Genomic DNA, 15,347 nt, shown 5'->3' with positions numbered 1-15,347 from the left:
AATTTGACATCCACTGTCACACAATTATTGCAATGCTTAAGGAAATGGCTATCCAAAGTGGCTATACAACAGTTTAACAAACACTGTACATGAAATAAACATGTCACCTCTGAAACTCTATCTTCTTTAATCGTTAAGACAATTAACAACATACAAGCTAAGACAGTACATAGAAAGGAAAGACCCTTCCCAATATTTTGTTTAGGTCAGTTAACTGTTTTTTTTTTCTTCCATCACTTCTGCAGAAAACAAAGCTGATAAAGGGGTCAAACTGCTGTTACAGACAGATGACACACATTTCCTGAGAATGAGGATTAACAAACAAAAAAACCATGTATCCTCAACAACCAAGGAGAAGGAACTGCTCTCCTCTTTATTATAAAAATGGATAATGTGTTATTATGACAACTCATCTAGATATATTATAAATTTATAACAAACACTGAGAGATTCAAAATACAATCATAAGTTGAGTCTTTGTGTTTAGCCTCAAGGCGGTACAATAATTTCAAAGGGCTGTTCATGTATTAGCACAAACTCTAGAATAAGTCTACAGTAGCTGCAACATCTATCACAAATGATACTCAGGGATTCAAGAAAAGAGCTTGATTTTAAACTGGGAGGCAGCTGTCAATATAGGCAATATTTCTTTTGCCATAGTACCAAACCAAATGGACAAAGTAAAAGCTGAAAATGATTACAAGCAACACCATAAAATCATGAATAGACAAACTTCAAAACAATTTTCAGATGCATTTAATAAGCGTCCACATGACAAAAACTGAAAAACTACAGACAATACAATGAGAAAATATTTTAAAATCATGCTAAAATAATTCGTTCATTCAGATTTGCCAAAAGCACAATTAGGATATACAGTTCATCACCATTTTACAAATTATGACTCCAAAAATTGGCAATACAAGCCATAAACATACCTGTAATATTCTTCACAGTCCAAAAATCCATTGACAGAAGCAACACTATCGTCACAAAACTCGCAATGAAACTAGTACTGAACAGGCCACATAACATGTACACTAGCAGCGCTGATACTCTGAAGGATAAATGGAAAAATGTGACATATGGATGCCTGTAAAATGACAGCTTTTATTAGTAAAGCACAAATGATTATGGAAATGTGAAATCAACTGGTTAATAGAAATACTTGTCTTACACTATTTTCTTAGAGTTTATTTCCTCCTCTTCGCCAAACGCCAGCGTGTCATCGTCTAAAAGAGGCGCCTGAAATAATATTGAATAAAATATTAACTTAAGAAAATCGGAATCGATGTGCAGAGCAAGTTACCAAATTTAAAATAACTAATGTGAATTAGAGACAAATTTTTAAACATCAATAAGGAGTCCAAACTAGACCTATAGATCTACCGGGCCTTTGCCGGGTTTCGTCACGATACGAGCGAATTAGTGGGCATATGAAGATTTGCAGTGTACTTGAGGCTCTACCGAACTGCTAGACGATAAAACACTGACAAATGCGAACTATCCAAGTTCGATTCTAAGCCGCTACGCCTGTTTCAATTAAGATACCACAGCAGCGTACACTTCATTCGACAATAATGTTCTGAGTAAAATACACTACCTGTCCCTCCTACCTAGTTTCCAAACATGCTTTTAGTTTCTTAGATTAATGCATGACAAATAATAAAGATTTATGAAAAGAAAAGTTAAGCATTAGTGCAAGCTGACGTATTATAAGATTCTTCCAAAAAGTCTCGTATCATACACGCAAGTGGTTCAACGCTTAACAGGATACGTAACTCTCAGAGTTTTGACACGACGTCATCTCAACAGTGAAATGTCAACAATTTACATTTCATGATCGAATTGTCAGTTTACTTTCATTATACCGTAGTGTAAACATAAGAACAACTCACCGAAGCAGACGCCATTTTTCGCTGTTTTGACTGAAACTACCATGTGTCAGTCAAAGCTATGCCACCGACGCGTATCAACAGCTGGCAAATCAAAGATATCGCTTAAGGACTCTCCATGTCAAAGTCGACTGGAATAGACAATATATTCCAACATTTGGAAGACAAACAAGGTTCTGAAATAAGAGTGTGGCGGGCTAGTATGAATTCGTACCGCTAACCCTAAGAAAATGTGTAAATAAGTGCATTGCTATGGAATGGCACAACCCACCCAAACAGGACTTCCCACACAAAGAACTACAACTGACAAGCCAGGGAAACTTGTAAACTCTGCTGAACAGCCTGGTAGCTCTAACTCTCCATGTATGGTCCAGCAGGAGAAACTTAGCCCTAATATCATACAGTGGAACCCTTGTACTCTTAAAAACAATCAGTCTGGTAGGGTGACACGTCCATCAAGTGTTCAACAATCCAAACTCACTTTCAAATTAATTCAGCAGAATTTTCAAACTCTTAGCAATAAGCACAACGAGTTGGACACCGTTGTAGCAATTGATAACCCTGATCTTTTAATTATAAGTGAACAAAGATGAGCTAATTAGTGTACGGTATGTAAGCCACTCTCCATGATCTTTTGCTCTGCCTTCAGTAGAAAAGAGAAACGTTGTGGTGGGGTATCTATCTTTGCAGTCAGGGGTAGTAATTATAGTGTAATAGATGTAAGTGTTTCAGCATTGAGGGTATAATAGAACTAGCAGCAATTTATTATAAGTGGGGGAAAGAGAACTTAATTATTATAGGCATATACAGACCTCCATCTGGTAGCCTAGATAGTTTCTTTGATGTTCTTAATGACCTGTTTGTTGACATTGACAGTAAACACCGCAATAAAAATGGCTGGGTTAACATATTACTAACTGGAGATATAAATATTCTTTTGCTGGCCAATGACTCTGTATCTAAAAAAATAATGCTAATACCAGCTCGATTTGACTTAACATTTCTGATAAACGAGCCATTAGAGAGGTCAATAGCGTAAAATCATGCATTGACAACATTATAACTAACATGTCCCACTTTACATGCAGTACATCAGTTCTGAAGCTTGCCATTCCTGACCACCACGCAATACAGGTATGGATAGAAGCTGAAAATCTTCATATCAATAGAAAAGAGAAACAATATGTGAGAAAAAGAATCAACAATGACGACAATGTTAACGATTTCAATAGTTTGCTGAAAAGCTTACAATGGGGTGAAACATCAGCATTACTTTCAGTGATTTTTCATCAGATTTTTATTATTGCTCCAATGTCTCATGCCCAGAAATGACCTTTACAGTAAATGACTGTAAAAAGACATAAAAAACTGGCTAAATCATGAAGTAACAACAGCAAGAGAGAGACTTAGACTTTTCCAACATGCAATGATAAATAATAATAATAATGATAATAACAAAGTAAAGGTAGAATTTAAGAACTATCGGGATTACTCTAAAGATCTTCTGCTAGAAACTAAGAGTAAATATGCAGCCACAATGTTAAGAAACTCTACTGTTTAGCTGTTTGGAAAGTGATAAATAGCTTTAAGGACTGTAAGCACAGATCAACAAGTGATTTTATTATAAACCATAAAGGACATATCATGAAATGTCAATGTCAGATTGCAAATGTCTTTAATGAGTACTTTTCTTGTGTTGGAAAATCTGTCAATGAGCATTTTAAGAATCTTCAGCATAGATATAAGTGCATTCTAATGAAACAAAGCATATTCTTGGCCCCAACCAATAGCAAGGAAGTCAAAAACATAGTAATAAGCGTGCATATCAGTAACTACATGCTGGTTCATGTAGACCTATTACACCATCCAGGCGGGATTCACCTGGCGCACATACACAGTAGACGGTAATAACGCGCAAAAAGCAAATAGAACCATCTGCACTCTTGTAAAGTCGTTCGTTCTACCGCGCGAAACACAAGGGTGACTGTGTGACATATTGAAACGTCATTCCTTCAAATTATCTATGTGAGCTCAAGGCCCCTATTTAATAAGAAATTGTTTTTATCATTATTTATGAAGTAACTGTTATTCTATTATATAGGTTACTACTGTTCTAAATTAAAGACTCGACAGTTAGTTTTGTATTACGACACATGGTTACACAGGTACATGAATACCTAAATTTACATTTTGCACATGGAGGGCCAACTTGTTTTTGGAGCTGTTGCCTTGGCAGTGACAGTAAACCTTCGGATTCGGGCAGAAAGAGGACGAAAACAAAAAGCCAGACGTTGTTCAGTTCGACCCTGACTGAAAGCAAGGAGCGAAGGCGGAGAATTATACTGCTTATGAAAGAAGTGAGGCCTGAACATTCGCAAGAATTTCGGAACTTTGTGAGAATGGACGTGACCTGTTTCGAGAAGCTGTTGTCTATGGTAGAAGATAGAATTTGCAAGTGTGACACAGTCATGAGGGAGACTCTCACCTTTTCGAAATCATATGTTTGTATGTTTTGTTATCATACCAGCCTAGATCACTGATAAAATACCAGCACATGCCCTGTTAAGTTGCAAGCTGGTTTTAGCATTACGTTTCCTGGCGACTGGGGAATCTTTTATGAATCTGGCTTTTAGCCACTTTATAGCACAGCCCACAATTTGCAACACTTTAAAGGACCAAAACTTAAAAGTGCACTTGTGTTATTTTCCCAAGTTAGGATAATGAAATGCAATGTGCAATATGCTACTCAGTTTTGCAGTCCTCGTGTGTCACGCTGGGCGAAACTGCACAGACATATTCGCCATCACTGCCCGTTTCCCTTTTGTGTCATGCTGAAATAAAGCAAGAGATGCAATCAAATAAAAACATGAACTTTTGTAAGCTACGGTACATACAAATCGAAAATCACCGTGTAATGTTATATGCATATTAATCAGAAAGAAACGATTGCCAACATATCGTATTATGATACAGCGGGTTCATACTTACACCTTTCCTCGGTGTATGCCTGACTTTAGGCTCTTAACACCTCTTTTCTCCATTTCATTTCTATAATACGAAGTAATCAAAACAAAAATTGCTGTCACAAACAGCTAGTATAAATGAAAGTCTACTGGCAAAAAAAATTTATTTTGAAAACGGCCTTATTGAAAAAAACGCGGAAAATCCCCAACACAAAAATCTGAAATTAGTTACTAGCCACCAAACAATAAACTAATAACAAACAGAAAGCACTGTGTTACACCCTTCTGCGCATGCGCGAGTTATCGCCTGCTAGTGCGCATGCATGGACTGACAGTAGTTTAGAACTGCTCTCTATTCTGGCGCACAGCTAATGTCTGTGTTAATTTTCGTAGTTTTACCCTTTCTACCACTAGATGGCTGTCGTGCTAGTCCAGTACCATTCGTGGCAGATCGTCATGGAATACCTCGCTTAAGGGCCGCTCCTGAACACATCAGCCGCACTAGAAGATGAGCCATGAGCCAATCGATTTAGCCATGACTTATGATTTATATTAATAGCATGCATGGAAATAGTATACATTGAAGGACACTGTCGCCAATTGCTTGTGGCACCTCATTGTAAAAAGGCAAAGTTAAGTATTGCACTTTATTTTACCGTGATAAAAACATTACTATGATTGCTTGAATTGTTGTCTAGCTATCCGAGAAAACAGCTTCCTAGGGATTCTATATTAGACCAGTGGCCAGAATCCCACATTATAAAAGCCTGCTTACAAATTTTCAAGAATTGGATTTAAATGATGACTCTAGTTTTCGCAGTTTTCGTGTTCTTTCCCGTTGTTCGTGATCTTGCTGAATCTGCTACCTAGTAACACATCTATCCATACCATCAATGAGATATTTATTGCATATGGCCCTATTTGTTCCCATCTTTTGGGCAGATACTTCAATTTCGCTCAACTCAGCATCGTGTTCCTCTTGCTGAAGTCTGCGTATCATCGATGTACGCAACTTTTAACACTTTATTTGTCATTCTATCATCATTCTGCTCCAGTGTCAATTATGGTGTCTTGTTATTGACAATAAATGAAATAACGTTAACAGCAAGCTGCTGTACTGCCCATGACGGCTTTCAGGGCGATCACTTTCGATGCCTGCTCTGTGAGGTAACAATGTATACATTGAGTACTTCAATGTTGAAAGTTGCTTTACCTATTAATGTACATGGCTAAATTTTCAGGTGTTTTGGGTATGCAGAGGGTGCGAAATTTAGTACACAAAACTATTACCTTATGACGGCACAGCCTCCCCCAGGACTCATATGAAACGTCCGATACAACCTTTTTTATATACATCCAGATAGTTATAGTTATCAGACAATTCAGTGCTTCCTAAGGCCATGTATGTATGTCTTTATATATATCGCTCTGTTCCATTCGATAAAAAAAACTTAATATTCATTGTGAAGACGTGAGGAATCTTCTGGAAGGACGTGTGTAGTCGTAATTATCAGTGGATTGTTGTCATTGATAAAAATTATGTACATATACTAAATTAAGTAACTAATCAAGAAATTGAAGTAATAAGTCCTTAGCAATAAATAACTAGAGACTGCAAAAATGTTAGCATGAAAAATCAATAATTCTAATTAACAAAATGGTAATCTAAAAATCCAGTTACAGAAGACCTCACTATCTCGAGAAACAGCTTAAAAGTTATTACCTAGAGATGTATTTTCATTCGTTATTTATTTTTATGCCTTCCTCTGTAATGAATATTCTTTGTAATTACATTTATAATTAACTCTCCAACTGTTTACATCCCACAGTTTTCCAATTTCTTGAATTTGAGGCCTTATTTGTGCATGTTATGTATGTAATCGGATAAAGCATGAGCTCTATACTACCACTGAATATTAGTAGCCAAATGCAAACTGCAGTTAATTACATAACTAAATTAATATGAGACATCATTGTAATTAAAGTACATAATGATTTTCTTATGGAAAATTAAAGAAATTACTATAAAAGATTGTCATTGAATATTGTGTTTTATACCTTATTCAGCTGTAACATCAGTTTCTTTACGTTTTGTAAATTTTAATTGCAACATCAAAATTGTACAAAATTAATAATGCTTTATTTTGGAAGTTAGTGTTAAAATTCTATAGAAAGCGCTGCAGCAATTCTGTAAGGAGTCAGTTTTGAAGTTACTTTGGGAAGGCAAAGAGATCAGTGAAGTCTGTTCATGTTTTGTTTACATGACAAGTGTGCAGTTCGGACATCAATTAATGTGAATAAATTTTGTGATGGATGAAAATTTCCCATTCATTCATCAATGGACCAGGCAGAAGAAACTTCAGTAACATTCAACATGAATCGTTATAACCTATAGTATCATCGAAATCTCTAACTTGGCTACGTTTTGAATCAAACTGAACTTGGACCCAATTCTCTTCCAGAGTTCATCAATCATAATGACTTGCGAGTGGTGCCACACCAGTCTCTTAGGAACCCAAGAGTTTTTTCAATTAGTTGGTGAGAACATCCTTTGTAGGATGTGTCAGTCAAAACAGAACGACCAACAAGTGATCTTGCACTATCTTATTCAAACATAACGTCACAGAGACCTAAGCACACAGCCAATGGACTTAACACATCTGAAATGTAATGCATACTGTTAGGATTACAGCTATTGCATGGGGACTTAATTAAAAAGAAAAGGAACTAATATTAATGAATAAATGCAATAATTTTAGTTGCTATGTGACCGGTTACGAAGTCTCGTAACTGGTTGGCCCTGACTAGTATTAGCATGCAATCTGACTGCATAAAATAAAAATAAAGAATAACAAGGAATTAACACAATTGATTAAGTTCCCTGCAACTATAAAAACTATGAAACAACAAAGCACAAGTGTAACTGTTCTGTATGTGGAAGTGTGACTCAATGTACATGTATCTGGCTTGGTTCTTTCTCAATACGACAAAATATTTTAAACACAATTCACAATGAACTACGTGAAAAACCAAAAATACTATAATTACACACAGAAACCAGAATTACAAGTCTAATAAATGAGCACAAGCCAGATGCTTTGTTGACTGTATCTGTGGGCAAGAGGAGTTGTCATTAAAGAAAACTGTACTGCCTTTTTACCTCATTAGATATTGACGAAAATATTCCATTACACCAGCATCATAAATCAAAGGCCCATCTCCCTTCTCAAATATATTCTGACAATTGCAGCTTCTTCCATCTATACATTACACCAACCAAACAGCGTCTACTCTCTCGCCCAACAGAACAACAACTGCCCTCAACATCCTTTGAACTACTACTGCTCAGTGGAGGCGGTGCAATACTAATCTTTGGCGCTGTGACTCAGTGTAGCCACCTTTCACTGTCTGAAGCAGAATCGATCGTGTTTGGTACTCAGTGGCACTCCATACCCTCAAGACAGACGCTGGGATCATATGTGATGATGAATACATTGTGAGAATGTTTTGCCACACACAGATACGTCAGATGTGATGCTGAATGTAAAAATGGAGCTCGCAAAGCTATTGAAGAAGAACTGGAATAGCTAAGGTCAGGGCATTTTAAAATAGACCAATCACTCAGAAAAGCGTTTAGACCTGTTACTGAATCTCTCAAATGACTCAGAGTAAAACGCTATTGGCGATTTTGTTAAATATCACAGTGGTAGTAGCATCGATAGAATATACAGAGTCAGCAGGAAAAAAGAGTATGTGGTGGGTATATGCTCTATAGGTTTAAATAAGAACACAATACTGGTCGGTGATAGAGAATTTGAAAGAACTTCAGGGTTACTAAACCCAATATCCTTAAAAAGTTGGACATTCTACAAGTATTCACTGAAACGTATAGGAATGTATAGTCAAATATTACTTATGACTGATGTATATAAGAAACGAAGTGGTACAGGAACAAAAAACCCAAAGAATTCAAACACAACCATGTTATTAAACCAGCATTAGAGGAAATACTTGGCAGAGGCATTATCAGTATTCACAGTAAAATATTAACAATCAGTCTCTGCAACGAATACATTACAACAATAACAACGAAATACTTGCATGAATATAAATGCTCCTGCATTGGTCACAGTTGGGAATAAGGATCATTGAAATGAAATCATTTCAGTCATTGTATAGCTCTGAGAAAGATGTGCGGTATTGTTGAACAATGATTATATACACAGTTACTCAAGAGCTCCACAAATCAGCACACAGGACATTCCTGTGTACATACATTATAATTAGAAGTTTGAGTGGCTTATTGGAGGTAGATCTTGTAGTTATGAGACAATGTTCATGGGAGGGTAAACGTTTCAAATATAGTTTAGTTAATGGTTGCTGTAATGAACCCAAAGTTTTCTTGGTCTTTACCCTTGAAAACAAAGACAGGGGAAGCAGGTGTGCAGGTGATTCATCAACTGTTGCAGATGAGACTCAATCACATCCCAGACCACTTTCATCCCAATCATGGTGGAGAGTTTTGTAATAAATATTTGAAGATGACAATGGAGTGGTATGGAATATAGCACTATTACGAAAATTTTCCCAAATGAAGTCAGTTATTGTGGAATGTCTGAACTGAAAGATAAAAGCAGGAATGTGGCTGCATTTTAATCTTTGTGGGACTTTTAAATGAGCTGATATTCTCAAGTAAAAGACTAATCGATAAAACCAAACTCTGCATCTAACAACACAAATGCGATCAACTGACATTGATGAAAATAAGCTTCTAAACACAATATATGGTCGTACCAAAATGGAGGATCTATATAAATAGAAATTTAAAGCAAGTAATTTAGTATATATTTTAAAATATAGGTCTACATTCAAGAAATCATTTCTGTCAAACTGATCAGTGGAGATGTTTACAGTTTTCAAAGTGCAATGAGCACACTCTAGAACATACATTATAAAGGATAGCAGCGGGTAGAGAAACAACTAGTAGTCTTTAATCTGAATAATTACAGAGGAACACTGAAGCAAATGTATTTCTCATAGACAGCATACAAAGCATGAGGGTTGCAATGGCTGTGATTCCCTTCATCACACAACAGTTGGATGAATACCAATCATTTGATATACTGCAAAGTGCACAAACCTCAACTGTATAGTAGCATAACATACATGATTGAAAGTGCACCAGTAGAGGTAGTGATATTCTTAACAAGTTACCTTTAGACTGTACATCATCACATATAACTACTCTGCACCATGAACAAAGCTGGAAAAACGACTCACATGTGTTGGCAATGGGATCAATCAATTACACAAAGCATGTAAGAAGTAGGATATTACATAGGTGACAAATAAAGATATTAGTAGATCGAAGTGTAGCTAATAGAGCCAAACAAACACATGCATATCAGTATACTGCTGCACCCATCATTAATAAAGTAAATTTCAGTCAGGCTATGAATACTGCTTGTTGTCCACTGAAGAATAAGAATAAGAACGACAAAGCCTTATCAAGGTTATTCTATAAAAATTTCGGGCGTGTAGTCGCATAAATTCAGCTTCTTCTTCTAATATTTCGGCTGAATACCGTCCAGCCTTCTTTAGAGTGGGCCGAGGTGACTAACGCTAAAGCACTTGCTCTGTCCTTTTTAACTCGAGGACCAAATCGCTGCATGTGCGGCCAAAGATACTTGTATCTTTGACCGCTCACTCTGAAGATGGCTGGACGGTATTCAGCCGAAATATTACAAGAAGAAGCTGAATTTATTCGGCTGCAAGCCCGAAATTTTATGGAACAGTCTTTACGCTGCCAAAACATGAAGATGTGCACCTTATCAGGGTGTTTAAAAAATGCATTCAGTTATCATCGAAAGCAGTTACAAGCGTCTCAAATCGGAAACTGATTAAAATGCCTAGGTTTCTATCACTACCTAGGACAACAGTTGGAATCCTTCCAGTCATAATTCCAATGATAGCTGGAATGTCTAGAACAGGCTCTTCAGCATGTGGTGTAATGCTCGATAGCAGCTTGAAGAAGGGAAAAGACATAATAACTTAATGAAATTTGTACCTATATTATGTATGACCAAAGTATATAAGAAAGCCAATAGATCACTCACAAATATCGACAATCTTAAATCCGTCAAGACGTTTACCATTCCAAGGTTACATGGAGTGATTATGTGAAACACACTGCCTAAGGCTATGTGGAAATCTAATGAATGCAAAACTGTACATTTAGATGTTGCTGGAGGATCTGGCACCCACTGGGCAGCATATGTTGAAAGAAGCCTAAATAATTTCTACTACTTTTATTTATTAAGGGTCTTGCAGACTGTGAGACTACAGCTGACCTTTAAACACACTCCTTTGATGCTATCGAGATCTAGCCCGATGACTTATACACTGAACAGACCACTCCTCACAAGATCGCATGGGGTGTTAAGACAAAGTTGGGCAATGAACATCTGAATTTGAAGAGTCGTTGTCCAATTAAACATAAAATCTACATGATAATACCTTGGCACAGGTCTTATTGAATGAAATTACATTTAGCTGTATCCATTAAAACTAACAATGATTGCAGAGTTAGCTAACCGATTAAAGGAAAGACCCAGGAAAATTAATACAAGCACCAGTTGCCTTGTCTAAGTGCATGTTTAGTTCACTGACTAAGTGCCTGAATTAATTCAGAGAAGCAAAATCCTAGCTCAAGACAAATTCTGTTTCACCCATCTCTTCAAGTCCTGTGCTGTACTTGCTTACCATCGTTCTAACATTCAAACGTAGAGAATGGCTTCAGGAATAGCTGAAAGTTACACGTTCGGCCCCAGCATCTGTTATTGGCTCTGAGACAAATTCTCAGAACCATCAGCTAAGTGTTGTCTGCTGGATGAAGTGCTTCCTCTCAGGAGCTCCAAGATGAAATTTCCTCCTCCTGGAACTCTAACACCAAGGGTCTATATGCCCCACTTGTCAAAATCTCACTGGTTCAGCCAGCACTAGATTCCAGTTAGCCAATAGCTGTGGACCTTCAGAGTTCTGTCCAACGAAAAAAAATCATAAAAACAGTAGTAATCTTCCTCCTCTTAAATAATCTGCGTTGAGTGACGAGTAATACACATTTCTCTCTCAGAGTCACTTATGCTGGCTGGCAGCGTAACTGGTGTTGACGCCTGTGCTGGTGCGGGTGTTGCAGTAGACAGGTACTCGTGGTACAGCAGTAGGTCCTTCTTGGAGTAAGTATGCAGGCTTCACTCGGCCCAGTGAGATGGTGCAGGGCTTGTTGTTGACAAGGACATCGACGATTCTTTCACCTCTGCCTCTGCCGATTATATGGTGAGGGCCTGTGTAATGAGCTGTCAGTGCTGGTTTCAGTCAATCTGTGCATAGCATGAAATGTGTGCATTTTTGTAGGTCGTGGTGCACACAGGTGGGCAAAGTGCCATGCCTCGATGCTTGGTGAAGACCGATTTGAATGAGTCGTTCCCTGAGGTGAGAAAACAAATCTGCTTGGTTGATGTCATCTATATGGACTACCTGTGGATCAATAAATTCGCCTAGTAGTCGCAGTGTTTCTTTGTAAACTAGCTCAGCTGGTGAATATTTGATAACTGGTTTGTACATGCTTTGCAGACCAAGCAAGACTAATGGTAATGTTGTCTAGTTTAAATTATGACACATGAACGTGGCATTCAAGAACGACGGCAAAGCTGTATCATCTCATTGCTGGCAGCGTGGTAGCTTGTTGTTTTGTGATGTATAGTGCCACAGAATTTGTCATGCTGTGCAAACAAGTCTGATTTAAATTGACGATCGCAGTCCATCATGACATACAGAGGGTAGCAAAATGCGTTATCAACGTGGGTACAAAGGCGAAAGCTAAAGTTCCTGCTGAAATGTTACCGAATGGCGCTGCTGCCAGCCGTCAGGTGAAGTGGTAGATCAGCATCAGTACGTAATGTTGGTCATTGGATGGAAGCAAAGGGGATACCACATCAATATGGACCTGTGCAAAGTGAGCAGTTGTGTCTGAAAAGTCACCTATCGGTGCCTGCACATGAACTTTGCTGTGTTGACACTTGATGCATGTTCATGTCCACTCCTGGTAATGCTTGTCAGTGCCCAGCCACACGTAATGGTTGAACACAAGACAAGTTGTTGGTCAGGTAACAGCGTGGCAAAGATTATGTAAGCTGTCAAACGTATGTCTTCAAAATTTGGAAGGCAGAAAAGGATGGTGTTTACAATTGAACGTTCTACAATATACACTATGTGATCCAAAGTATTCGGATATCCCCAAAAACATGATTTTTTCATATTAGGTGCGTTGTGCTGCCACCTACTGCCAGATATTCCATATCAGCCACGTCAGTAGTCATTAGACATCTTGAGAGAGCAGAATGGGGCGCTCCACAGAACTCGCAGACTGCGAACATGCTCAGGTGATTTCTGTGTCACTTGTGTCATAAGTGTGTATGCGAGATTTCCACATCCCTAATCATCCCTAGGTACACTATTTCCGATGTGATGGTGAAGTGGAAAGGTGAAGGGTAATGTACAGCACAAAAGCGTAGAGGCCGACCTCGTCTGTTGACTGGCAGAACCGCCGTCAGTGGAAGAGGGTCATAACGTGTAATAGACATCTATCCAGACCATTACACAGAAATTCCAAACTGGATCAGAATCCACCGCAAGTACTATTACGGTTAGGCGGGAGGTGAAAAAACTTGGATTTCATGGTCGAGCGTATGTAGCGCCAACAGCACAATTCGGAGGCCATGGTGTTATGATGTGGTCGTGTTTTTCATGGAGGGGGCTTGGACCTCTTGTTGTTTTGCGTGACACTATCACAGCACAGGCCTACATGAATGTTTTAAGTACCTTCTTCCTTACCACTGTTGAAGAGCAATTCTGGGATTGCGATTGGATCTTTCAACACTATGGAGCGTCTATTCAAGTGGTTACGTGACAATAGCATCCCTGTAATGGACTGTCTTGCACACTCTCCCGACCTGAATCCTATATAACATTTTTGGGATGTTTTGGAACGCTGACTTCGTGCCAGGCCTCACCGATCGACATCGATATCTTTTCTCAGTGCAGCACACTGTGAAGAATGGGCTGCCTTTCCCCAAGAAACTTTTCAGCACCTGATTGAACGTATGCCTGCGAGAGTGGAAGCTGTCATCAAGGCTAGTGGTTGGCCAACACCATTTTGAATTCCAGCATCACCTATGGAGGATGCCACGAACTTGTAAGTCATTTTCAGCCCGGTCTCCGGATACTTTTGATCACACAGTGTACATATCCTTCAGCTACTGATGCTGGTGTTTATTTCTCCATAAGATATCACTGTTTCTTCATATTCATTTTCAGTTGCCGAGAATCATTTTATAGGACTGTTGTGGAGCTATTGTGATTTCCGAACCGTAATCTGGTTGGAAATTAGTAACCATCGGCGTCATACACCTCCAGAAACTTACATGGTGTTTGTGTTACACAGAATGGACGTTTTCTCTGGTGTGCAAGGTAACTGTTATATCTCCTTACAGTTTGTCACCGTAGTTTACCTGACAGAAACTTGCAGGGAGAATGTATGTCATGCAGAATATTAACAGAATTGCATTCCACACGTCTAATAAGTCTGAAACTGCACTGCTCCAACATTATAGCGTGTTCAAGTGCAGAAACTTGTAGCCCTCGGGATGTGTTTATCTACTTCGATCATTTCTCTCTTTCTCATACCCCACAGCAAACACTGAAACAATACTTCAGAATTATTAGCACAAGTGATTTACATAAAATGTTTAAACTCCTTTTCTAAGTAATTACAGAGGTTTCTGAGGTACAGCAAACCCTGTGTATACATTTGCTTGACAGTTGTTGTGTATGGAAGAGACTGTTATGTTCATGGAGTTAGTGCAGTGTGGTGGGTAATTCCACATGTCAAGCACACCTGCTATACATTTGTCTATTTCCTCATAAAATATACCTGTTCCATGCATTTTCTGTTGATTATGATTGTTTCATAGGACTGATGAGAGTAATTTCCGAACTGTAATATCTGGTGTGAAGGGTGGGCGCTATACATCTCCAGAAACCTATATAGTGTGTGTATCAAAAAGAATCTTTGTTTTTCTTTCGTGTAGGAGGTAGTAGCTTTATCATATTAAAGCTTTTCGTCATAATAAGCTACGTACAAAACGTGCAGCGTCGATGTATATGAGGTATTGAAAATACAGGGTGATTCACTAACTATTGCCACCAAGAATAACTCTGAAAGTATGTTAGGAACTGAAAAGTCTGTGGGACAAAAGTTGCATGGGACAACAAGGGCCATAATATGATCTTGGTTTTTTGTTGCTAGGTGAGGTCGCTTCCTACATATGAAGGGCTTATTTCAATATTGGTACAAGTCCATTTTGTTCATTCTGAGATACGGAGTCCTAAAGTTAAATGAATTCCAAATATTCAAGTACATATACTTGGA

General features: G+C 38.2%; 1 protein-coding gene across 2 annotated transcripts in view; it reads right to left on the bottom strand.

The window, feature by feature from the left end:
* The window catches only part of LOC126356203 (uncharacterized Golgi apparatus membrane protein-like protein CG5021), a 49,898-nt gene extending 47,892 nt beyond the window's left edge, over window positions 1-2,006 (bottom strand). The window contains exons 1-3 of one of the 2 annotated variants that reach the window (XM_050007008.1): window positions 1,899-2,006; window positions 1,178-1,245; window positions 939-1,093 (exon numbers count right to left, since the gene is read on the bottom strand). In XM_050007008.1, coding sequence (XP_049862965.1) covers window positions 939-1,093; window positions 1,178-1,245; window positions 1,899-1,913 — 238 coding nt within the window. In that variant the 5' untranslated portion in view covers window positions 1,914-2,006. The remainder of the gene's footprint in view (window positions 1-938; window positions 1,094-1,177; window positions 1,246-1,898) is intronic. The other variant, XM_050007007.1, reaches the window with a different exon arrangement.
* Window positions 2,007-15,347: the final 13,341 nt, after the last annotated feature.

The sequence above is a fragment of the Schistocerca gregaria genome, chromosome 3, assembly GCF_023897955.1.
Source record: "Schistocerca gregaria isolate iqSchGreg1 chromosome 3, iqSchGreg1.2, whole genome shotgun sequence".
Lineage (NCBI taxonomy): Eukaryota > Metazoa > Arthropoda > Insecta > Orthoptera > Acrididae > Schistocerca > Schistocerca gregaria.
Note: the sequence above shows the minus strand (reverse complement) of the source record. Positions and strands in the feature narration are given on the sequence as shown.